Here is a 24,284-nt window from a genome sequence, read left to right on the forward strand (position 1 = left end):
CAGCTGGCTGTGATCTGGCCTGGATACTTGGTAGAGCATGAAACTTGTATTTTTTTCCTTGAGCAAATTCTATTTCAATATTGATTTATGGATTCTCTGAAGTTCACAAGTGTGGTAATTAAGATTATTGGTAATTGGTCAAAGTATTTATTTTATTGTACGCAGCCAAGTATGTTCCCATGTATGTACGTGCATATTTCTCGAGCGATAGCAACCGTCGACGAGCGAATTTGCTTGATGTCTGCATTAGGCCCTCTTGGCTTTGCTAATGTTTTGTTTCTAACTGGTGCAGAATTGCGTTTGGATAATGGCCGTGCGCAAAAACTCTACGACCGTGTGCAAAAGTTACGGTTATTCTTAGTTGCCGTGCGCAGATTTCGAAAGATTGGTGGCGCGTGCAAAATAAACGGTAAACGATATTGGCTTGGTCTAAATGGTTGCGTTATTGAATAGTAAATTGGTTAAAGCTATTGGCCAAAACTTCAAAAGCTTCAACTAAATTTGTTTGTATTCATGAAATATTCAAAGTGCCTTAACATTTAAAGTGGTCCAGTTGAAATTATTCTCTTGATGCTTTTCATCTTTTAATGGTTTATCTTGATAGAAGTCCACACATCCTGTTACTCTGAAATGAGTTCTTCCACAAATTAAAATTGTTTAGACATCACAATTACCCCTTTCAATGACCTATAATTACTATTTGTTACTATAATTACTATTTTTTCGGTAACACTTTTGAAATATAAAAGAAGTCAATAAATATAATTTAATAAAAGCTAAAATCATTTCTAGAATTATGCTTTCGAATTTGAGAACGTCCATCGAATCTGTTAAGAGCGCGTAATTTGAAATCCCGTTTTTAGCCTTACCATACAAATGTAAAACGTTATTCATTCAATGATGTGGTAGCATTTAAAAATCAATGCAGCAATGTGGCAACTCAGTTGCCTATGCAAAAGTAGGGATATTTTCTAGAATATCGTATGCAGCATTAGGTAAACGATATTTTACTTTAATATTTAAACAGCGATAGCGATGTTTGCTTAATTTTTTTTCAAATACATATAATAGTTGCTAAAAAATGATCATGGTATCGATAACGTCAGCACTGTTCGCATCGTACATAAATTATTTTGAAACGACGATATATCGATACGATATTTGAATGCCCCTATGCAAAGCCCAAGCCTAGAGAAAGAAGTTCTTGCCAAATTTACCATACAGAGTGATTCTGTATTAGATAGATTCTGACTGTATATATTCAATGTGTACATTATTCCAATAAGAAACCCACTAAGCACAGCATTAATATGTTTGCGTTACGACATTTGCGACTACAGGGCAGGGCTAAACCGTATTTGCCATACGCTGCAGCAGCAGCAACAACAACTGTAAAACACATGCCAGCTGTGCCGGCGCGTGTCCACATTGGGCTGCACACACACGCCAGTGACTGCCGCAAGCAGAGACTGCTGATGCTTCAGGAGCACATGGCTAGCTGGAGGCTGCATCAAAGAACTACGACAACACTGTCAGAGTCTTCAGGCCCGGAAAGCAAGGCGCCTTACAAATCATCGATTCTACAGGAATTGGCCGCCGCCACTAAGCCATACGCACAGCTGATGCGCATTGATCGGCCAATTGGGACGTACTTACTCTTTTGGCCCTGCGGCTGGAGCATTGCGTTAAGCGCTGATGCCGGCTGCTGGCCGGACTTTACCATGCTGGCTCTGTTTGCGACGGGCGCGTTGATTATGCGCGGCGCCGGTTGCACCATTAACGATATGTGGGACAAAGACATCGATGCCAAGGTGGAGAGGACGCGCACACGTCCGCTAGCTTCTGGGCAAATCACGCAACTCGATGCGATTGTGTTTCTCTCGGCACAGCTTAGCCTTGGCCTGCTGGTGCTTGTGCAGCTCAATTGGCAATCCATATTGCTGGGCGCCAGTTCGCTGGGCCTAGTCATTACGTATCCACTGATGAAGCGTGTCACCTACTGGCCGCAACTTGTGCTCGGCATGTGCTTCAACTGGGGCGCTCTGCTGGGCTGGTGTGCTACCCAAGGTAGCGTTAATCTGGATGCCTGCCTGCCATTGTACCTGTCTGGTGTTTGCTGGACCATTGTCTATGACACCATCTATGCGCACCAGGACAAGCTGGATGATTTGCAAATTGGCGTGAAGTCCACAGCGCTACGTTTCGGAGAGAATACAAAAGCCTGGCTCTCAGGCTTTACGGCTGCCATGCTGGCGGGCTTGTCGGCGGCCGGCTATGCCTGTGACCAGACGCTGCCTTACTATGCCGCAGTTGGGGTCGTTGGAGCACATTTGGTGCAGCAGGTGCGCGTTCTATGGAGTAAATGCATTGGCTGGCGAGTTAACTCTCACTATTTTACAGATCTACTCACTCAACATAGACAATCCCAGTGACTGCGCCAAGAAATTCATTTCGAATCATCAAGTGGGCCTCATCCTGTTTCTGGGCATTGTGCTGGGCACTCTGTTGAAATCGGAGGATAACAAAAAACAGCGCAAAGCATCGACAGCAGCCGCAACTACTCCCGCATATGTACCCTTACCGCAATCACAGCCAGACGTTATAAGCTGATATGTTTTATGGTTGTGATGTTAATTTAATTTTCATCTACCATTTGCGCTTTCGCTTCGCACTAGACCAAAGTCTGTAGTTAGCTAAATAGTTTAATTATTGTATATGGTTTTATTTTGTATTAGTAATTTTAATGGTATTCAATGCAGATTGTTGTGACAATATTAAAAAATACCTCGGGAAAAGACAAAGAACGTTTCATCTGTGCACGCTGCTTTCAGGCTTAACGACCTTCAACCTTTGCAAACAAACTGGTTTCTGTATTAATGCTTAATCGTTAGTTTTAATTACAAATACAGATTATGACGTTTGTGTGTTGTAAGACAAATACTCTTCATGTGTATTCTTTTCAGCTAAGAGAAATTGGTTGAAGTTGTACATAAGTGAAATAAACTAGTTAGTAGAAATGAAAATTATATTAAATCTGCCACATTCATCGGCATCTCGTCGATTTGCGTTGAATAATATTGCTCAATATCACGCAAAATGCGTATATCATCGGACTTTACAAAATTAATGGCCACACCCTTGCGTCCAAACCGACCCGAGCGACCGATGCGATGAATGTACAGCTCACGATTGTTGGGTAGGTCGTAGTTGATGACCAAGGACACCTGCTGCACGTCTATACCACGCGCCCACACATCGGTGGTAATGAGCACACGTGACTGTCCAGCTCGGAACTCTTTCATGATTTCGTCACGCTCCTTTTGCGGCATATCGCCGTGCATGGAGCTGACCGTGAAATTGGCTTCGCGCATTTTCTCAGTCAGCCAGTCCACCTTGCGCTTGGTGTTACAGAAAATGACCGCCTGTGTGATGGTCAGTGTGTCATAGAGATCGCATAACGTATCGAATTTCCATTCCTCGCGCTCCACGGCAACAAAAAATTGTTTAATGCCTTCCAGCGTCAATTCATCACTGCAATGGAATTGGTTTAACAATAAGCCACAAATGCTCTTATATATTACTCTCTTTTTACCGTTTGACCAAAATTCGAATAGGATCCGTCATGAATTTAGATGTCATTTCTAGAATCTCGTGCGGCAGGGTTGCAGAAATGAGCACAACCTGCGTAGCTGGCGGCAAATACCGGTAAACATCATAGATTTGTTCCTTGAAACCTTTGTTCAACATCTCATCCGCTTCGTCGAGCACCAGCATTTTGATCGCTCTACGGGATTTACACATGTTAGATATGTCAGCATGGTGGGTTATCAAATAAAGAGGTAAAACCTTACCTTGTGCGCAGAACACGCCGCTTGATCATATCGAAGACACGACCCGGTGTTCCACTCACAATATGCTGACCGTAATCCAGCTTGCGTATGTCCTCGCCCAGATTTGTACCGCCAATGCACACATGACACTGTACGTTCATCATATCGCCCAGAGCAAGAATGACCTTTTGGATTTGAACAGCCAACTCGCGTGTGGGTGACAGACACAGCACCTGTGTCTCACGCAGCGTTGTGTCCAGGCTCTGTAGTATGGAAATGGAAAATGTGGCAGTCTTGCCCGTACCGGACTGCGCTTGTGCTATGACGTCCCGCCCCTTTACAATTGGCTTGATGCTGCGCTGTTGTATGGCCGAAGGTTTTTCAAAGCCTACATGGATTATATATATTATTATTAACGAGTCTCTTCATGATGCATACACACACAAACACTCACCGTACGCGTAAATGCCGCGTAGCAGCTCCTCCTTCAGGTTCATGGCATTGAAGGTGGGTATCACCTCAACGTCTTCGCTAGTCTCAAACTCCACGTTCGAGAGATCCTCGGCCTGTGCATTCTTGCGCGCCATTTTTAGCTTGTGCTTGACTTAAGAATTCACAATAAAAGTTTTACCAAGAGCAACGCGAATTTTCTAAATATTTTTTCTATAACTTTCATGCGGCTTGGGGATGGAAAATAGAAACAAACTCAGCTATCGATAGCGAAGCGTCGATATATCGATAGCGGTTGAAATCAACACTGCCAGAGTTGCCAATAAGAAGGTGGGAATTTATTTTAATTTGAAAAGACCGCGCTTTCATTGCGAGCTTCATATGTTAAATTAAATTTTTGTAGCATCTTTGTGCTGATATTTATGGATTCGCTTTGTGTTTAACACATCAGTAAAAACTCTTATCTGCATTTATGTTACTCGTATAAATGTAAAGAAAATATATAAACACAATTTATTTTTAACTTGCATGATTAACGGAATATAAAAATATCACATCTTGATAAATCGGTTGAAAACCCGTTTAAATGATTTAAGGTCTTTTCTTTTTAGTTTTTTTATCTTCTTAAATATATTTCGTACGTTTTCTATGCGCTGTTTGGCCTCTTCGGCCGCATTCTCTGCCTTCTTGGCGATTTCTTCGGTCCGATCAAGATCAGCTCTGGCTTTTTGCATGCAATGGTTCAAATCTTCTACCCGCTTTTTGCTGTCTATTATCAGCATTTGCTTTTCCTGCAGCTCGGTATTGGCATTGGCTGCAACTTCCAGAACTTGCTCCAAATTATTTCTTGATTCTTCCAGAACGTTCTGCATTAGCTCCAGATGCTGTTTGATGTGTTGGGCCACGCGCAAAGCCGTCTCAATGTTGGATTCGCTATGTCGTAGCGCCTTTTTGACCTCCTCTACGACGGCATCGGCCTCGATCTGACTCTGTTCCAGCTGTTCGAGCAACTGCTTCTTGCCATTCAGTGCAGCCTCAGCCGCTCGAGCGGCCTGCTCAGCCTTATCGGCCAAGCGATTCATGGTTCGCCGGCTGGCCTCCTCGCTGGCACAGTTTTGTGCATCCTTGGCCGCCGTCGCCTCATTAGCTGCATTCGAGGCAATTTTCGTGGATTTCAAGTTGATCTTGCAGTATTCCGGATCGCCGCCCTGCTTATGACATTTCTTCATATGATGAGACGTTTTGCGATTGCACGCCGGCTGTACTCCGATCACCAGTACGATGCTCATTGTGAAGATCAACACCAGGGGCTCGCAACGCATTGGAAATTTGGCATCTTACAAAATTCTCCAAGCTCAGCTGTCAGCATTGATTATTTGAATACAATATATTCTCAGCTGTAATCAGAAAAGGCATCTGAAACTGTACAGAATGACTGCTAAGGCTGCACTGCTTCTATTCCTGTTGCTCTGCCCTCTGTTCTGGACTCAAGCCTTTGGCTACAAGACGGGTAAGGTAAGTGCTTGACATCTACTTTCCGAGTCCGTTGACAATATGGTAAATGAATGCATTTCAGTCCCAGAAGCGATCTATAGGTTTATCCAGCTTACATTATGATGATGGGCAAAATGAGGGCATGGAAGATTGTAAGAAGGATGCTAGCGATGATGCCAATGTGCGAGTGCCCATTAATTCGGTGCCGCGACAAAAGGCCTCCTGCATTGCCATGAAGGCAGCACAAGAAGCGAAAGCTGCATCCGATGCTCAGCTGCCGGCCGCGGAAAATGCTGCTCACCAGGTTAAGATGCAGCTGGCAGACAAGGCGCTGGCCGCAGCAAATGCCGCAGAGGCTGCTCTGGCGGGCAAAAAGCAAATCGTTGATCAACTCGAATCGGAGGTGCGTGAAGGTGAGCTCGTCGTCCAGGAAGAGTCCGGCTCACTGCAAGCATCGCAGGGCAACTGCAACGCAGCCACACAGGCGGCCAAGCAGGCTGGCTTACAGGTGAAGTCCTTGAGCGATGCCGTCAAGAACGCCCAGGCCAATGTGCTTAACTCGGAACAGGCGGCCAACGGTGCCCAGCAGGAGCTCATCGAGAAACAGCAGCTAGTGGAGGCCGCCAAAAAGCGTGTTGAATTGCTCCTCCGCCAGCTGGACGGTGCACGAACCGATTTCAGGAATACCCAAAAGGCGGCCGAGCGTGCCGCGGGCGCCGCCCAGGAAGCCAAACAGCGCGCCTCCCGGGAACGCCGCATGGCCGAAATACGCTTCAAGCTGCATCAGCATATGCATCAGTAAATACAATCATATAAAATACTCCTTATTTATTTTTCAATAAATTTCCTTTTTCTTTTTGCTCAATATATCCCTTTGTGAAGCTGCTCTTTAAGTAAATAGATGAATGCGTAAATAGATGCATATATATAATTTTATACTAGAAGTGTTCAAGCAATATCTAAATATATGAATATGGTGCGGGTTTTTTTTATCTGTATATATAAAGCTTGACTTTGTCCTGACTGACTGATTCGTAGATCGGCTAGATCGTCTCGGCTATTGATGCTGATCAAGTATATATATATATAGTTTATCGGGTCGGAGCTGTTTCCTTCTGCCTGTTACATACATTTGCACAAATGGATTATACCTCGTTTAACCCAGTTGTATGAAAATGCGTAATAAAAATATTTTACCCTAGCCTTGTCTGGGTTAGCTTTTAAGATAAAACATAAAACATCACTTCCACGCATTTTCCGCACTTCTTTTCGAATTTAAAACTAAGCGGATAGTGAATAATACAACTGTATTCCACCAATTTTCCACATTTGTAGGTGAAATCTTTCCCAAAACTCAAGCTACTTCTTCTTTGTTGATGATCAAACAACAAAAATAAGAAGATAGTTGGGAATATTTTAATTATTTTGCATTAGACAAATGAACTACTATTGCGCCATAATAAAGCTAATTAGTAGCTGACACTATCTATGTTAGCTAGAGTCTGGCCAGGGATAGAGTACTGGTGCTTGTCATGCTGCCGCAATCGCCTGCACAATTGCCTGCTTCGAGTGAGTCCACCGAATGCGACAGATTATCGGCCGCACTTGGCAAGAGTTCCAGGCTGAGAGCGTGTGTATTGTAGCAGAGGACCAGCTTGGTCTTCAGACCCTCGAATATGCTAACCACACTTGGCTTGAGATTAAAGAAAATGATTTTTTGCTGACGCTGTTGAAAATCTTCCACCATGGAGGAGATTACTTTGGCGGCGGTGAAGTCGGCTGCAAATATGTACGTACAATCGATGACAATGGGCAGCGTTGTCTTGCTGCCGGACTTGAGCACCATGTTCCTAACGAACTCCACGGAGGGAAATATGAGGCAACGATCTGGCGTGATCTTTATAAACTTAATGCCATGCTCCGTCTCCAGCTGCTCCAGCGTTATCCTGGGCCGTGCCGCGTGATAGAGTATATAGAGCTGATTAGCTCCAATGGCCACAACGATGCCTATCTCTAGGGGAAGCACCAGGCAGGTGATGAACGCCAGCAGTCCAGGCACAAGATCAGCGCCTGTAAATGCGGATATTCCAAATAAACGCTTGCCGGCGCTGAAGCCATCAACTTACGTTTGCTGCGCCACATGGGCACCACGATCTGGTACTGCACCTGGAACACTACGGCCGATATGATGATGGCAGCCAGCACAGCCTTGGGAATGAAGTAAAAGTACTCGGTGAGGTAACTTATCGATAGCACCACGATAATGCCAATATATAGATTGGACATATTGGTGCGACAGCCGCTGGCATTGTTGACGGCGGAACGGGCCAGGCCGCCGTTGCTGCGATAGCCACTAACCAGGGAGGTGGCGACGTTGGCCACGCCGGTGGCAAATAGTTCCTGGCTGACATCGATCTGCTTGTCCTTGGCAAATGCCTTGCAGACGGACACGTTCTCCAGCAGCGCTATGATCGGCACTATAACCAGGCCATAGCCCAGGCTGTGCACCATTTCGAGGAAGGTTTCGCCTGGTACAGCGGGTATGCCAGCTGTGGCATTGGCCGGCTGCGCCTCGATCGTAAAGTTTGGCAACGACACTGTGGGCAGACCAGGTGGTATGTAGCCTGTCAGCCGGAACGGATTCATGCTGTTCGCCTCCAGATGCATGGCCACCAAGGTGGCGCCAATGACAACAGTCGCATTGCGGGTGACGCCGACAAATTTGATCACCTCGTTGAGCACACGTTGCAGCTGACTACGCTCGGACTTCTCCTTGGGGCCAATGCGTAGTTGGCTTAGGCTGCGTATGACCAGCAATAGCGCCAGGCAGCCAAAGCCCAAGCAGCTGTCCCAAATGCGTATGTTTTCAATATCGCGCAACATGCTGATCCAGCTCTGTAGAAACGAGCCGCCCTCACTGTTCACACCCAAAATGTACTTCATCTGCGAGGTGAGCACAATTAGTGATACGGCACTGGTGAAGCCCGCGCTCACCGGGCCGGAGACAAACTCCACTAGGCAGCCCAGCTTAAAGATGGCCATAAGAATCTCAATGATGCCGGTGAGAAAGGTGAGCAGCACTGAATGTGCCCAGGAGCCGTGGGCGAACTGATATGTCATCAGCGAGGCGACGGCGGTGCTGCCAATGGTGTTATCCTTGCAGGTGCCCAACAGAACGTACACAAAACAGCCCAAGAAGGAGCCATAGAGACCCGACTCTGCGGGCAGGCCCACCACGCCCGAATAGGCCAAGCCCTGTGGTATGACCGTTAGCCCAACTGTAAATCCGGCTATAAGATCACCGACGGCATCGTTCCTGTTGTACTTGGGCAGCCATTCAATAATGGGCAGGCGCTTCTTTAGCGTCTTCATGCGACACGCACTCCTCGCATAGCTCATGCAACACGAAGCTATTGTTTCATTGTCCGGCTTGACCGCCTCCAGTTGTTCGAGGCTCTTGTACTTGGAGGTGCGATGATCTTGGATCAGTATGAAGTCCGTGGAGGAACTACGAAACTGCGCCTCCAGTTCCTGACTCACTTCAGCGCGCCTACGAAACGTCACCTCCGTCTCAAGTGTGGACATTGTGCATATGCCTATGCTTAGATTCGATGTCTCTTGCTGTTAGCTTCGCCGTGCGGCAACTAACTGAAAGCTAGCGCCGGATGCTGTGCGGCTGACACGCAATCTTATCGAAGCTGCCCATGTTTGTCCAGTCGAAATATGTGGAAACGGGACGCCGGTTGTTTGTTTCGGCCACACGACTTGCTGTTAATTACGCGACACTCTTGTTTGGCCTGGCATTGTTGGCCCTGTCAACTGGCACAGCTGTCCCCGTTGCTTTAAAATTTTTCCATTTATCAATTTGAGACGGTTTTCAACGATAAATTGGGCGCGCAAATTATCACATATTAGCTATTATTTCTTGGAGAAATATTTACATTAATCGGAAGCAGCGAAATTGAAGCGAACGATTTCGGAAACCCAATACGCATTTCACATCATTTTTGTAAATTTTTTTTTTGTTTTTTTATTTTTATTTTTTTTGGTTTATTTAATTTTAAAATTTTTACATGATTTTTAAAAGTTGTATTTTAAAAGCATCGCATTAGATCATATAAAGTATGATATATCATTACAATATACAATTGTATCCGTTTTTGTTTATATGCGTAGTTAAACATAGGTTGTAATATTATGTTTAAGCAATTTTATAATTCAATAGCAGTAAATTGTTTCAGAGACCATGGCTATATGTATATGTATCATATGTGAATATGAATATATATATATTTATTTATATATATATGTATATATAAGTATTATATATGTATGTGTATGCATGTAAATATAAGCTCAAGCACTTTCCATGTGCACTCTCTTCTTTAAAAACTAAACGAAATAAAACAAATTAAATTTTGAATTTAACCGAATATAAAAACAACAACAAAAGGTAGTTTTAAAATTACAATCTTTGCAAAAAGAGCGCGTGTGAAGCGGCCGCGTAAAAATCCGACAAATCCGAAATTGACAATTGCTTAAGGAAAACATTTTTTTTTTGTTAAGGTGACAAAAGCGTTAATTCGATTTGGTAATTGTAAATTTTAACAATGTCAATTTCTAGATAAAATTAATTTCAATTTGTTTGTGTGTGTGTAGATGTACATATGTGTGTGTGTGTGTGTGCTTGACAACAAACAATCGCATTACTCAAATAACAATTGATTAGGTATATACGCAGATAAACGAACACAAGGCCCATATCTGGCCAAAAAAAAAAAAATTATAATAATAATTATAATTAAATCATATAGAACGCAACAAACATTGAAACAAAAGAATTGCGCGACCAGCGAGTGGCACAACTTTTGTAAAACAACAACAACAAGTATGATATATATATATTAACTATATGTAGTTCATATAAGCACATATATCGAGTATATGATGGCGATGCCAAAAGGTCCCGGTGCCTACGGCCAAGCACCAATGGTATAGTTCCTGGTCAGGTGACCCATGCGACGCTGGCGACCAACTGCAAAAATATGGTTGAAAATATAAGTATAATTGGTAAAATGCAATTGATTCAACTGCAGTTGAGGCATGTTATGAGACGTAACACCAACAGCGGATCAGAAAAATGGTTAAAAATATATATTTAAAAATAAACGAAGCATGACGCACGATACAATTGCACTTGCTGATATCAAGTGTCAACATTGAGTTTATATTATTATTGAGAATATGTTGCTTAAGATTGACTTAAGGCCAGCCAAGCTGTGACATAAATATTTGCTAAGCTACTTATAAGCTATGCACGCGTTAGAATTGACGCCCAACTTAAAGATACATATGCGATATTTTATATCTATCAGATACTTTACGTACTGCTTGTTAACATCATTCTTCGGTGTTAGTTTTGCGGCTGGTTGTTGGGTGTGGGTCGTTTGGGTGGTGTTGTGCTTGTTGTTGTTGTTGTAGTTGCGGTTACACAGAGGACGGTGTTTAACAGTCAACAGGAGGGGAAAATCACAAGATGGTTGTTGTTGTTGTTGTACTTGTTGTTGAGCTGAACACAGAGAATACTTGTTGCAGTTGTTGTTCTTGTTGTAGTTGCATCAGCCGGTTCTGGTGTTGTTGTTGTTGTTAATTAGTACATAAGTAGTTGGACAATAAGAACAAAGACACACACACGCGCTCACACACAAACAAAGGTTGTTGTTGCTGTTGTTGTTGGTTGGTTGGTTGGTTGGTTGGTTGGTTGGTTGTGGCATGTTTTGTCTTTTTATTTACGCTGATTGAGGCGATTCACACGTACTGTAAGACATAAAGAGAAAGATAGAGGAAAGATTGGGGAGAGAGAAGAAACAAATACAATGTGATTAGTCAAAATTGTAACAATAAACAAAAGGTATTATTATTATTTTTGGGATTGTTAATCAAAATATACAACAAATTGTCAAATATTCAATCGATCAATCAATCAATCATTTGGATACAACATTCAAGGCTAGGCGTTAAGTACGCCTATTTTTGTTTAGTAGTCGGCATAAAGAGCTGCTCGCAAGTCAAGAAAGGTTTGAGTAACGTCTCTTAAGAACTAGTTTTATTTTGGGGGCTGGTTTAAGCAAAAGTTGCAGCTGCGGCGGGATATTAATTAGTTGGGCTTATGTTAATGCTGCTTATGTTAACGCTTTTGGCAATTGAATTTTATCACAAACAACAACGAGCTGAGTAAAATTGTTTTGGGTACCAACTGTTCGATATGGTGTAATGCTAGGTACTTGTTTGGCTTTGTTGTTCTTGTTGTTCTGGTTGTTGTTGTTGTTGTTCATGTGCTGCTGCTTTTGTTGTTGTAAAGTTTGTTGAATTATAAAACGAGCATAAACATTTGGATGTTCGGCATTTAATGTAGCAGTTCTTGCGAATTTCTCTTTTATGATTTTCACTTGACTTTAATATTTATATAATTTTTATTGCAGTTATTCGTGGTTGCTGTTGATTTTTTTTTTATTGGTGTTTAATTTTTTAGTTTTACTTAAAGATTGTACATCGCAGTTTAATTCCTATACGAAGAGAAGTTTATTAGTGCTCAGTAAATTTGACAGCAACTTCTGAATGTGTTTAGTAAAAGCAGATGGTTGGGTATGAGTTATATGAGTTGTGATGCCTGTGCGGGTCAGGTGTGAGTGTGGCATGCAACACAGGTGAGGGGCAACAACATGCAATGGGTGGGTTATAACTTGATTATACTATCATTTATGCTATGATGCATTTAACAATAACTGAACAAACAATGCTTTTGGGTAGTAGAAAAAGATCAGTAGTACGCTAAACAGTCTTGAGTTATGATTATTTTTTGAAGGCCAATTTCGACTACATATAATATATTTTGGACTATATGCATATACTATATGCGGCATCATTCAATTTAAGAATGCTTTTTGGTGTTAGGCGTTTTTGTTCGCAACGCTTGCATATATGAATTATATATAAAAAGAAACGTTTTACGTAGAATTCGTGTTCATAGATACCTGTGTTAGAGATTAGACAAAATTATACACATTACGCCTAAAGATTTTTTGCTGTGGTTAGATGCCTTGACTTTTGTCGTAAATCAGTTTCAAATATATCTCTTCTCTCTATATATGCTTGTATCGTAGATATGTATACATATGTATTTACATATTTTTATGTATCTCTGGTTCGTTCTGCGCATTATAAGTATGTGTATATGTATGTGTATATATATATGTATATATTTATTATTTACTTCTTGGTCTCTCTAACGTATTTAGATGCCAGCATTGCTGCTGTTGCTTCTTTCTTTAGTTTTTTTTATTTTTTATATATTGTTTACACGTTTAATTTACATAGATTAAACTTGTTTGTTTTTTTTTTTATACGGTTTTTTAATTTTTAAATTACAAAACGCTTTAAAAATGTTTAGTTTAGTTGCTTTTTGATTTATGTTTTTTTATTTTTCATTTATATGGGGTTTTATTGAATTCTTGTTGATTTTCTATGAAGATTATTGAAAAATCTGAACTGCAGGCGTAATTCAAGATCTTTTCTTACTGTAAACGAGAAACAGAAAGAGATAGAGAGTGAAATAGTACACACACACAAAAAAAAAAAAAAACATTAGACGAAACACATATAAGAAATAATGTAAAGCGTATTGTTGAGTCGACAAACTTGACTTTTGACTGGGAGAATTGTCCGTCTGTCACATGTCGACAGGGGAAAGAGAACAGACAACTGAGTTGGGAATAAAACAAGATACAAAAACTGGTGGTATGCCCTCAGAGAAGTTTTTTTGGGGGGCATTTCGGGTTGTTAGTAGCGCACAGCTAATGCTGATGGATGGGCGTGTCCCAGTTATATACAAAATGATACAAAATGCATGAGCGGAGCTGCTGATAACGACGACAACAATCAGGTATGGATGGAATTACATTTGTATTTTATATTGAGCTGAGTTTTATATACACGTTTTTGGTCTGCAAGAGGTTTAGAGTTGGATCTGGTAATGGACAGTACGAGCTTTACTGTACACCATGGCCAAAACACAAAAATTGTTGGTGGAGTAAGAGGCAACAACAACAACAACGTTACTACAAATCGAGGTGAGGCGAGGTGAGAGAACTGATCGAGTGGCGGCTGTCTGACTGTCTGTACATTGGGGCTGTGTTTTTTGGGCGGGCTCCGCTCCTGTGTGCATGGTGATGTATACTGTTGGGTGGTGGTTGGTGGCTTCACTCACGTGTGCGCTTGATAGACGCCCTCGTCATCGTAGTTGGGCGTCACGGCCCGACTGCCGGGCACCACCATGTTATCGGGATCGATCTCTGGATCGAAGGCATCGCCGCCGCCGCCGCGTATAACCATATTATCGGGATCGACCTCCACATCATAGTCAGCCGGCGGCTGTGGCGACGGTGAGGGCGATGGTGACGGCGAGGGCGTGGCCGAGTTGGCCAGATCACGTTCAATCTCCATGTTGCTGGGCAATATCAATTTGGGCAAATTGGGTTTAAGTTTTTGCACCCGGAAGACTGAAGATCGTTTGGAAATTTGTTGTTGTTGTTGGTTGATTGGTTGGTTGGTTTGTTGGTTGATTGGTGACGTTTGTTTAATATACACAGTGGACAAGTCGAGTTGAGGGGCATACAGTTTGATAATTTTGGGATTTAAATATACATAACAGATAATTGGTTAATAATGCTTCAAATCATATCGCAGTGTAGACAAATTGTCAAACATTCTATGGTATATACAAGACACAAGGATTGCTCAACAGCACTAACGAGGAACGAGAGACAACACGGAGGAATTTCTAAAAGGGGAGCACTGTACACACAAACGAGTCGAAATAGCGTATGTATGTGAAGAATGACATTGAATTTCGTAAATCTGGCTTAGTATGTAATACTGACTTAGCAAATTGATAAACTAAAATATAATTTAATCATATATAAGTATTAATTTAGACAAAAGATGAGCGGCTGCTGATGAGTTTTGATCAAATGAGTGAGCGAATGTGATCTTAAATAAGCTCCACTTAGGTATATATATATGTATATGTATTTAAATGTAGGCCACGTAGTGACGCAACAAGTAACGCAACGTAACGCAACGCAACGAGAAACGCAACGTAACGAGGTGAGAGGTGATAACGAGAACGTGAACGTGAACGCAACGAACGATTTGTGGTGAGAAATGTACTGAACTGTTAGGCTAAACGACTGGACTATAAATAGATGCTAAGACGTTGGTCGGGGTCACGAAACGATAACTTTTTACCTTATTGCCCACAAAAGAGAAACAGAGAGGGGAATATAAGTATATCAACTACTTTTTGGTTACCAACGCGTTTTGGGGTCTAGTAAGGATATCCAAACTTAGATTTCCTTTTCATTCTCAGTGCGCAAAAGGTGTAAGGCAGCTGACGATGTGGAGGCTTCCGCTGCGACTCCAGTTGTGGCTGCTGCTGAGTTCGACTGCAGATTGCGCGCAATGCGCCCTGATGGCAAAACAGGATCAGAATCTTTTGCATTAGTCCAAGTTCGGGCCTTGACAAACTGCTCGAAAGCAGCCAAGCTTTTGGCCTTTGAGTGTGAGATGGTTGCTGATGAGCGAGATGCAGATGCTGATGCGGATGCGGATGGGGATGACGGTGGCGAAGCGTCGGCGCGGAAAGCTAACGTACCTTGTTGCAATTCACCTAAACGCGAGAGTGAGGTACACACGAGTTGCTCATGAATAAAGACCTATAGATACATAAGTTGCTTATCTATATAATCAAAGGGATCGCGAGCCTATCGAGCAAAGTGGCAAACGTAGAACCAACGCTGACAACCTGCAAATATTGTGTGGGGACAAGCCGCAGCCAATGGCAACGGCCAACTTACTTCTGTCGATGTTGCGCTGCAGATGGGCGGCCACGCGATGACGCGCATCGTTGAACTCCAGATGCAAGCCAAGTCGCAGAAGCGACGAGTTCTTCTCCACCAAATTGGTGATCTCCATTTCAATCTTGTTGCCAAGCACCGCAGATCGCTGTGAACAAGTTATTGGGCGAATTTAGCTAATGCTTTAAGCAATAATCAGTAATATATGTATATGCTACTCACTTGATTGGAGGCCCTGAACTCCTCGATGGTGCGACATTTGAGCAGGGCTTGCACGAGCCTAACAATTACGGGCGGACTGATAAAGTTGGTTTCAACATTTAATACTCTCAGGGTTTTGCTTTTCTCGATCGCTTCGGCGAGCAGGAGAGCTGTCTTATCGGTCAGGCCGACGTTTGTCAGCGATAGAACTTCCAAATGTTCATTCTGAGGCAGTGCGGCAAAGAGTTGTTCGAGCTTCTCATCCGATATATTCTGCAGCCATATTTCCAATTAGCATATTTCTTTAGTTTCAAAGGTGTTGAGTACATACCTTAATGTTATTCAAGTTCAGGTCAATCAGCTTGGAATCATCATCCTTGACGCGCTTAATCGACTCCTCAACATCTGTGCTGTTGGGCGGATCCATGGGGAACAGCTTTTGCTGTGTGGACTTTGTGATGCCATCCCAGCCCAAGCCAACCGGCTGTCCCTTGTTCAGCAGCGAGGCATGGTACTGATCCTGATTCATCATCGAGTGGAAGCCAAGAATGGCAGCCAAATCGATAATCTCTTCCTGCGTGGCATCATTGAGCGCATGCTCATACTCCTCGCCCATGTCAATAGCGATCTGTTCCTCTGCCTCAATATCACGGGCATCACGCGGCGGTGGCACCCATTTCTTGCCGCGCACCTTGCCCTGCACATAGGGCTCGAACTCCGGCTGATCGGGCGTCTCAATTGCCTGCTTGTTAATATGCTCGATAAGCTGTTTGCGATTCAGCGGCCCAGTGGCATCCTTGGTGCACTCGTAGCTGCAGCGCTGATCTGGCGGCAGGAAGTTGTCCTACGAGAGTCAAAAGTTAAATAAAGCTGGCCAAATGTGTGTAAGCTTATATTATGAATACTCACATCGGGATCAACTTCTTTGGCCAGTATGGTTATCTCCTCGGGTGACAACTGCGCCAACAAGCTCTCCACGTCCACATCGTCGTATTCGCTCAAATCCTTGCCGTACAGCTTGGCCGGCGTGGTGAGCGTTGTTGTCTTTGTGGTGGACGAAGTCTGCAAATGTCGAAAAATAACTTTGGATCAGTACACTTCTTATACTCCAATTGGCATTCTTTGCCCACATTCTTCAGCAGCTTCAGGCTAGCTGGCGGCTGAGGCGCACGCCGCTTGACCCTGGGCACGGGTCGCAGCTTGATCTTCTGAAACTCAGCGATGGGCACAGCGCTCTCCATGGCGTGTCAGCGTCTTATGACACTTATTAAAAATCAATAAATGGCAAACCACAGCAAAAAAAAAATAAAAAATAAAAACTTAAAACAACAAAATTTAAATCCAATTATGCTGCTATGAAGCGGCGACTGAATGTGGTTGGCTGTGTCTGGGGCTGGGGCTCAGCAGCGACTGGCGCGCTCAAGACACCAAATTAAAGTGCAGACCAGGCCGAGACAGAAACAGCAGCAGCAACAACAGCAACAACGAGAGTCGCAACAGCCGTGCAACATTTGGTTGACGCGCGGTTTGAACCAAAAGCTGCAATCGCAACTGCCACTCAGTCAGTTGAGGCAGTCAGGCAGTCAGCTAGTCAGCCAGGGAGCCAGTGAGTCAGTGAGTCTCGCTCCGAGTTGGCGTAATCGACAGTCGGTGGCAATGTAAATTAGGCGCATACATTAAAAGCTGCAGCAGGGCCAGCGGGGGCAACCGAGTGTGGCACGCTGTCTGCACTTAAATGACTTCCACTTCAGTGCGATGTGCCGAGCATGAAATCGAAGCTGAAAAAGCCCAAGCCCAAGCTACGATTGGGTTGCAAGGGGGCCATAAATAAACAAAAGTAAAGCAGGCAAAGTTGAAGCCCCAGCGATTGATTTGCTGTGGGAAAACATTGTGCAGGGTTTTCTTATTGTCTGAGATTTATAGCCAGGCATTAATGAGGCAATTGGAAATAAAAATAAAATGCAAAACATGGCCGAACAAATAAAGCGAAACAATTGTGTAGCTGCTAACCTGGCCAATAGCTGACAAAGAGCCAGCAATTCAGTTAGCTTGTCGTGCAAGAAAATCAACTAAAAGACATGCGGCTCGAGGGCTCACAATTTACATAAAATAATTGTACAGCACGCCGGCTGGTCTGAAAGTTCTATCAAAGCGTGACCCAAACAAACAAACAGACCAACTGAACCGAACCGAACCCAAGTGAACCCAACAACAGCCAGACAAAAGCCAAATCAAAAGACGCCTCAAAAACTGGTTACAGAGGGCAACTGCGACCAAATGACGAGTGCTCCAGGAAGCGAGACTAACCACATAAACCACTTTTCGTACTTTGCTGCAACTTCAGTGCGCCATTTAAGTGAAACCGGTTTCACTATAATGAAAACAAGTAACAGCTCTCGAGTAGAAGGGTAAACGATTTCTTCATACCCTGTAAAGAGTTCTCAATACACGTCACATAGATACGACGTCATTTGAGTAAAAAGTATGTGATCCAGACATATAAAAATGTTTTCTTTTGGGAATTGGGAATTATTGTATATAAATCTATTGCTTCTCTGTGAACCGAAAAAAAAAAGTGAAAATGGGAGAAGTTTTCCAGACTTTCTGCTTATAATATATAAGAATGTTGCTTATATTACCTTTAAGATACATATTGTATGCTGTAAACCGAAATATCTTGATTTTAGGAAGTTTGCAAGAAACTATCGATAAAAATATACACTTGTTGTTTTCATACGAAAGACGAGAACCTATATTCCAAACTTCAGTACCTAGCTCTATACATGTGCACAATATTAGCATACCTTTGTACAAATTGTCAATGAGTACAGGGTATATTAGTAGCAACAACTCTATACAAACTACACAACAACTTCCAATGTTTGCTCCTCGCCTCCACCAACTCGCGGGCTAGCGAAAACCGCCCGTAAATGGTCATGTTCAAATGTAAGTATATGTGTCCAAGTTTGGCCAAAAGCTTTGCAGATGCTGCCTCCAGATAGAGAGATATGAGGTACAGCTAAATGCTGTCGATTGACCCACTTTAAAGTGAGCGGCATGCATGGAAGCGGCAACAGGGCAGCCGACAGTCGGTGCTATTATGTCAGGCTGGCTCACTGGCCGCATCTAACGGCTGGCAGAGAACAGAAGCGTGTTGACATTTCAATTGGGGGCAAACTTGGATTAATTGAAATAAACAGTTTCATTGCGAGGTGGCTGCCACATGCCGCATCAATGACGCAGTAAATGCCACGAATTGTGAATGGTCTCCAATTGTGGCGCCTCAAATGTGCCTTCCACTAACTTCAACTTGAAGCCAGTCGTTAAGTCAGGTAGCTATCGCAACTGCCACTGCGTACCACGCACAGCAATAAAATCACATTAAAAAATATAATTACAAAAATAATTGAGTTCATGGCACTCCCGAGACGCGTGCACAGCGATAGGAGCTGCTAATAAATTAGATCTGAAAGCAGGCACAGAAAAATAGAAGTGCAAATGAGCAAAACAAATGTTAAATTAAAGCAATGAGGTTTTTTTTTTCACCCAAAAGATACTTTTCATGCAAACTGTTCAAAAACAGACGTCCCTGATGCGAGTTCATGTAGGGCACATCCACTTACTCGGGTGAAATATGGGCGGAAATTTATTTTATGTAAATTTTTTTCATGTTTTTAGTTTTACTTCGCATTCATTGTGGTTCAAGGTTAAGTGAGCAACAGTTTAATATTTAGAAAGATTGGTTTCAAATGCTTTTTCAAGGCTCTATGCGCAATCCACGTAAATTGGATGGAAAAACGAGCATAAACTCGAATTGAGAGACTGGCAACATTTCAGCGCTTAATAGTTGCACTAACTACTATCTATAAAACACGCTAGTATTTACTTCAGGCTATAGCTTAGTTAACTAACACTGTTTTAAGCGTAACGGCAACTAGTTGAAGCGGGGCATGAAGACGCGCCTACCATGCAAATGCACCGTAAAGAGCATAAATAAGGTGGCGCAACGAGATATTCGTGTGCGTATATATTTTATCTGAGAGTTGTCAACGTGTTACATCGACAATTCGCCAGGTATTTAACGGATTGGCTTGGCTCATTAATTGCAACGGGGCCTTGAAACGGGAGCAGGCACTTTGATACATGTTTAACCAGGCGCTGCCATATTGCGACCCACAAAATGTGGCGTATAACAAAAATCAAAACATGTCTAATGCTGTTTTTTCGGTGATTTGCACATTTGCCGTGGCTGACAGATGAATGTGCTGCTGCTGCTGCTGCTGGTGGCCAGTGACTGGCAAGTGGGTCAAGGTGCTTAGCTGATTTAATTAAGCGGCACCAACAGCCTGCGACTCGTTGTAAAGATCACGTTTTTTCGAGCGGAAAACCAAGAAAACAAAAAATGAACCAACAAATTCATGAAACGCAAAATGCTCGGAAAAACACCTTTCCGCTTCGGGCTGCAGGTGAAAAGTTGGTCAGGCCGCAGCAGCCGCTAATGACTAATGGCTGGAAATGTGCGAACGCGCCCAAATATGGCAAAGTAGGAAGTACGCTGTGCCGCTGAGGATGTGCTCGGGCGCCAGATGCTGTGCGCGAATACCAGGAAATTGTGGCACTTGAGCAAATCACGTTGGGAAATACCAAAAAATCTTAATTATCTCTCGCAGCGCTGACGACCCGCTGTTTGCTTAGGATTTATGGCCAGAAAGCACTCTTCAAATTAGCATGAAGGAAATTGCAGGGGTGAAAGGTGTAACTGTGTGTGTGTGTGTGTGTGGAAATGGATTATCATGGTCGAGATTTATATGGAATGCAGGCAGTAGAAAAGGTCTTGCACACACACGATTATTTTTCAGCAGCTGCATCCGAAGCAAACTATGCAAAGCTGTTGCTACTTCCATTTTAAGTTATACATATAATAAATAAATTATATATTGCACCTTAGAGTAGCTCAGAGCTTTAGCCTGATGCAGTTGCAGGCTGTTGTCAAATGCAACACAATCTATTCTAGTGCTGTCAACGCTGAGCAGCATTTTTGTGGTTTCTTTCTATGTGCTTCTGGTCTCTAGCCCAGCTGTAACCACTGTAACCACAAATCACATATTCAGTGAACAGCAATATGCTTTTATAGCTTGGCAATATTTTATGCAATTTGCATGCCAGCAATAAACCCAGAAGCCACGCTCCATTGCTGCAGCTGACAGCAGACAGTGGCATCCACAGCTCAGAGCAGCTCCCATGGCAAAGAAAAAGAAGTTGACAGTGAATGAAAAATTGAATAAAAAGTAGAACTTGGCCCTGGAACTGTCTGGTAAGTTGATACCACATTGGTCACTCCAAAGCAGCCCAGTCGAGCGTTGAGTGTCGAGTCCGGAGCTGCTGCTGAAAACTGAGACGCCGATAGTTCCGTTTCAGTGCATTCGCATCCGATGGTTTGCCGCCTGATTGGGCACGCACAGCACAAACGCTGCTTAGATCTTGGCCACTCGGCATTAGCATTGACATTGCACTGAAGTGGCAAATTAACAACGGCCAAGAGCAGCTAACGACATTACAGACACTTGTGCACAGTTCCCTCCCCCTCACCAAGTCGAGAGACTGGTCCAAAACTTTCCTCGACTTCGTTTCGATTTGTGACAAAGCATTTGCACAGCTGTTGGCCAAGCAAAAACAAAAGCGAAACATAAAAGACAGTTGTCTTTGCCCCGACAAAGATTGAATACTCTTTCGGATAAATAACAGATGGGATTTATAATAGACCCATAATAGACACACTTTTATATAACCCGAATTACGTACTCACACGAAAGCTTTAGTTCAATTGTTGTATATGCTTTATAGATATTCGAAATCAAAATCATATTTATGATATAACTTTTGAGCAACTCTAAATGATAAAGTAAATGTGTAATAAAACATTTAGAAAGCTTTAGTTCAATTGTTGTTGATATTCGAAATCAAAATCATATTTATGATATAACTTTTGAGCAACTCTTAATACAAAATCTAAATGATAAAGTAAATGTGTAATACATTTAGAAACTGCTTTAAGCCCTAAATACATTTTAATAAAAAAGTTCTTTTATAGGAAAAAAACGAATCCATACGATCCATATGGTTTCAAAGAGGCCTCGTTCAGAAACAGGGTATAACAAAAAGAAAGAGTGAAATTTAGTTGACTCCATTTACGGATATATATGAAGCCAAGTGCGTTGACAATTTTTTTTTTTGCCTGTCTCGATGATATGGAGTTAAGCTCGATATTTGCTCGAAATGAGAAACGTGCAAAGCATTTCATTTGTCGTGCCGCCAGATCATCAATAAAATGTCAAATAAGCAACAGCTTAGCCAGCAGCAAACAGCTTCCACAATAAGTTAAACAGCGGAACATAGGGGGAAACACAGATGGGAGGCCTGAGACTCTAGCGGGGGAGAGGAGCTGGCATTTGGTTGTGGCTGTGGCGTCATGAAGTGTGCTAAATTTATGTAGTTTGCATTTTGCCTTTGAGTTTGAAATGCACAACTTTTGTCACGTCGCCGCATTTTTAGCGTACACGACAACAAAAGCCAAACAAAAAAAAAAAAAAAAGTATACAAATTTATGAGACCGAAATGCCAGGGAATATAGTATGTATATTTTTTCGAACAATAACAAAAGCGCGTAGCACTTATTTGAAACAAAGAAAAACTTAATAATAGTCGGGAACTGCTGCAAAAGTGAAAGCCAAATCAGACAACAATTTCTTTGTAGGCTTTCATATGCAATGCAAATGAAAATTCATGTTGTATCTATATACTAGTATGTAAATTTGCTGAGACCCGTTGGGCATACGCAGAGCCCGGTCTTTGGCCTCTTTGTCCATAATTAAGCGGCTTGTTTATACTACATCAGATAGTTTAAACATTGGGTAAAAGCGAGAGACACGCACAGCTAGTGCCCGGCCAATGAACTCGGCCCAGCGGTTGACTGGTTAGAACTCGGCCCGGCTGACATTTCAAATGTGGCAGCCAGCTGCAATTAGATTGGTTTCTGTTCTGACCAGTTGCGGGCAATTATGCAAATGCTTGCCGACAGCGAGTACACATGCGCCACATGCCACACACACAGTTCCTCACTGCTGCCCTCAAATTTGGCAACACTTTGTGTGCTTCTGTGGCAAGTAACCAACCACAGTCGCAGCCACAGATGATAGCAATTGGCAACACGACGTTGTTGCTGATGTTGAATGTTGTAATCGAGTCTGATTTGTGCACACAGATAGACACAGAAAAGCGGCGCCAAGAAACGCGACGATTGCATGCAAGGCGATTAAAAACGCGCACTGCATAAATCGCGTGCACAAGCTGCATAATAAGTCGGGGGAGGCGGTTGCAACAGCCTGGCTTTACAGAGAAGTACGTGCACTTCTATTAGGAGAAGCAAAAAAGATTGCTTTGAACGAAAGCCCTTTGAGAAGAGCTTAAGAATTATATGAAAAAATAACATCAATATCATAAATAATTCAAACAGAACTCTTGAAGAGGTAAAGTTGCGGCCGGAATAAATATTAAAATCAAGCAAACCAAATACAGATTCATAAATTCGTGCAATTCATAAATAAAACACGAAGGTAGACTAAATTCAAACCAAATTCCGTTTCATAAATTCGATCAATAACTCACGAAGGTAGACTAAATTTGTCATCAGTTTAAATTAGCAAATTGATGAATTCACTAACTAACGTTCATCCGTGAATTGCTTGGGCGCAGCCAACTTAATGGTGCTATTAAAAAAATTTCTGGCAACGCTATGTTTTCTAAACAATTGTTTACGAATTATGCACAACAAAAAAGTGAATTTAATGAAATATTATAAAAATAAATTGTTCATCATTTCACGTTTTACAGCCCAATGATGCTTGACAATGGAATAGAATCGTTGGTAATTTCAAAGTGTTGCTACCATGTTAGCATTTTTAGCACTTGCCACATCGCTGAAGAAATTTGCGAAATTGAAACATGAATTCACGAATTTTTCGGCAGAAACGTAAGCGTATAAATACATATTTGATAGTCTGCTATATGTACATAATATTTTGCATTTTGGTAGAACTGTTTTTAATAAATACCGATTGCTTGAAACATTTCGCCCACATTTATTTAAAACCAGTTTATCTTTCATCTGATGAATGCCATATTTGCCAGCATCGCATCAGCCCGCTGGCACTTACCTGCAATTAAAAAAAAAACCGAAAGCAATTTTTGATTAAAGGGACCAACAGGAAAGTATATGATGATATGTATGCACGGACAACATATTTATGTATATGCAAGAATGTATTTTGTAACGACCACAAGTTTTGACTGACAGCCCAGCTGGAAACTTTCCCAAGCCACCAATTTTACTTGATGG

The 24,284-nt window shown here is 42.4% G+C and overlaps 6 protein-coding genes across 16 annotated transcripts in view; 2 read left to right on the forward strand and 4 right to left on the reverse strand.

Annotated features, from left to right (window-relative positions):
* Positions 1-1,168: 1,168 nt before the first annotated feature.
* On the forward strand, positions 1,169-2,940 carry Coq2 (ubiquinone biosynthesis protein COQ2, mitochondrial). Its single transcript, XM_002054504.4, has 2 exons — positions 1,169-2,342; positions 2,401-2,940. Exons 1-2 carry the CDS (start codon positions 1,311-1,313, stop codon positions 2,608-2,610), a joined length of 1,242 nt encoding a protein of 413 aa, XP_002054540.2. The 5' UTR covers positions 1,169-1,310; the 3' UTR covers positions 2,611-2,940.
* LOC6629839 (eukaryotic initiation factor 4A-III) lies at positions 2,919-4,525 on the reverse strand. Its single transcript, XM_002054503.4, has 4 exons — positions 4,285-4,525; positions 3,852-4,218; positions 3,593-3,784; positions 2,919-3,531 (listed from the first exon to the last, which is right to left on the reverse strand). The coding sequence occupies exons 1-4, from the start codon at positions 4,415-4,417 to the stop codon at positions 3,024-3,026; spliced, it is 1,200 nt and encodes a 399-aa protein (XP_002054539.1). The 5' UTR covers positions 4,418-4,525; the 3' UTR covers positions 2,919-3,023.
* A 306-nt stretch (positions 4,526-4,831) lies between these two features.
* Positions 4,832-5,569, reverse strand: LOC6629838 (tropomyosin). The gene has a single exon (XM_002054502.2). The coding sequence runs from the start codon at positions 5,567-5,569 to the stop codon at positions 4,832-4,834; it is 738 nt and encodes a 245-aa protein (XP_002054538.2).
* Positions 5,570-5,636: 67 nt separating this feature from the next.
* Positions 5,637-6,641, forward strand: LOC6629837 (tol-Pal system protein TolA). Its single transcript, XM_002054501.4, has 2 exons — positions 5,637-5,795; positions 5,857-6,641. The coding sequence occupies exons 1-2, from the start codon at positions 5,712-5,714 to the stop codon at positions 6,574-6,576; spliced, it is 804 nt and encodes a 267-aa protein (XP_002054537.2). The 5' UTR covers positions 5,637-5,711; the 3' UTR covers positions 6,577-6,641.
* LOC6629836 (sodium-independent sulfate anion transporter) lies at positions 6,630-9,652 on the reverse strand. The gene is made up of 2 exons (XM_002054500.3): positions 7,901-9,652; positions 6,630-7,844 (listed from the first exon to the last, which is right to left on the reverse strand). Exons 1-2 carry the CDS (start codon positions 9,357-9,359, stop codon positions 7,270-7,272), a joined length of 2,034 nt encoding a protein of 677 aa, XP_002054536.1. The 5' UTR covers positions 9,360-9,652; the 3' UTR covers positions 6,630-7,269.
* Positions 9,653-10,031: 379 nt separating this feature from the next.
* The window catches only part of tmod (tropomodulin), a 48,700-nt gene continuing 34,447 nt past the window's right edge, over positions 10,032-24,284 (reverse strand). For 4 of the 11 annotated variants that reach the window (XM_032439464.2, XM_070207506.1, XM_070207504.1 and 1 more), the window contains exons 2-7: positions 16,799-16,951; positions 16,221-16,733; positions 15,911-16,162; positions 15,689-15,836; positions 14,041-14,332; positions 13,058-13,351 (exon numbers count right to left, since the gene is read on the reverse strand). In XM_032439464.2, the coding sequence (XP_032295355.1) occupies positions 13,336-13,351; positions 14,041-14,332; positions 15,689-15,836; positions 15,911-16,162; positions 16,221-16,733; positions 16,799-16,951 (1,374 nt within the window). In that variant the 3' untranslated portion in view covers positions 13,058-13,335. Of the gene's footprint in view, positions 10,810-11,162; positions 11,592-12,031; positions 12,341-13,057; positions 13,352-14,040; positions 14,333-14,934; positions 15,502-15,688; positions 15,837-15,910; positions 16,163-16,220; positions 16,734-16,798; positions 16,952-17,019; positions 17,178-24,284 lie in introns of those variants that run through there. The other 7 variants (XM_070207503.1, XM_070207509.1, XM_070207505.1 and 4 more) reach the window with 7 other exon arrangements.

This window comes from Drosophila virilis, chromosome 2 (genome assembly GCF_030788295.1).
Source record: "Drosophila virilis strain 15010-1051.87 chromosome 2, Dvir_AGI_RSII-ME, whole genome shotgun sequence".
NCBI lineage: Eukaryota > Metazoa > Arthropoda > Insecta > Diptera > Drosophilidae > Drosophila > Drosophila virilis.

What these genes read in the sequence shown, in the direction of transcription:
- Coq2 (XM_002054504.4), top strand. Translation starts at nt 1,311, where the DNA reads ATGTTTGCGTTACGACATTTGCGACTACAGGGCAGGGCTAAACCGTAT. An exon ending in GAGCACATTTGGTGCAGCAG is followed by an intron (nt 2,343 to 2,400) that starts GTGCGCGTTCTA and finishes ACTATTTTACAG; the next exon opens with ATCTACTCACTCAACATAGA.
- LOC6629836 (XM_002054500.3), bottom strand. Translation starts at nt 9,359, where the DNA reads ATGTCCACACTTGAGACGGAGGTGACGTTTCGTAGGCGCGCTGAAGTG. An exon ending in GCCCATGTGGCGCAGCAAAC is followed by an intron (nt 7,845 to 7,900) that starts GTAAGTTGATGG and finishes CCGCATTTACAG; the next exon opens with GCGCTGATCTTGTGCCTGGA.
- LOC6629838 (XM_002054502.2), bottom strand. Translation starts at nt 5,569, where the DNA reads ATGAGCATCGTACTGGTGATCGGAGTACAGCCGGCGTGCAATCGCAAA.
- LOC6629837 (XM_002054501.4), top strand. Translation starts at nt 5,712, where the DNA reads ATGACTGCTAAGGCTGCACTGCTTCTATTCCTGTTGCTCTGCCCTCTG. An exon ending in TTGGCTACAAGACGGGTAAG is followed by an intron (nt 5,796 to 5,856) that starts GTAAGTGCTTGA and finishes AATGCATTTCAG; the next exon opens with TCCCAGAAGCGATCTATAGG.
- LOC6629839 (XM_002054503.4), bottom strand. Translation starts at nt 4,417, where the DNA reads ATGGCGCGCAAGAATGCACAGGCCGAGGATCTCTCGAACGTGGAGTTT. An exon ending in ACGCGGCATTTACGCGTACG is followed by an intron (nt 4,219 to 4,284) that starts GTGAGTGTTTGT and finishes TAATCCATGTAG; the next exon opens with GCTTTGAAAAACCTTCGGCC. An exon ending in CGGCGTGTTCTGCGCACAAG is followed by an intron (nt 3,785 to 3,851) that starts GTAAGGTTTTAC and finishes TAAATCCCGTAG; the next exon opens with AGCGATCAAAATGCTGGTGC.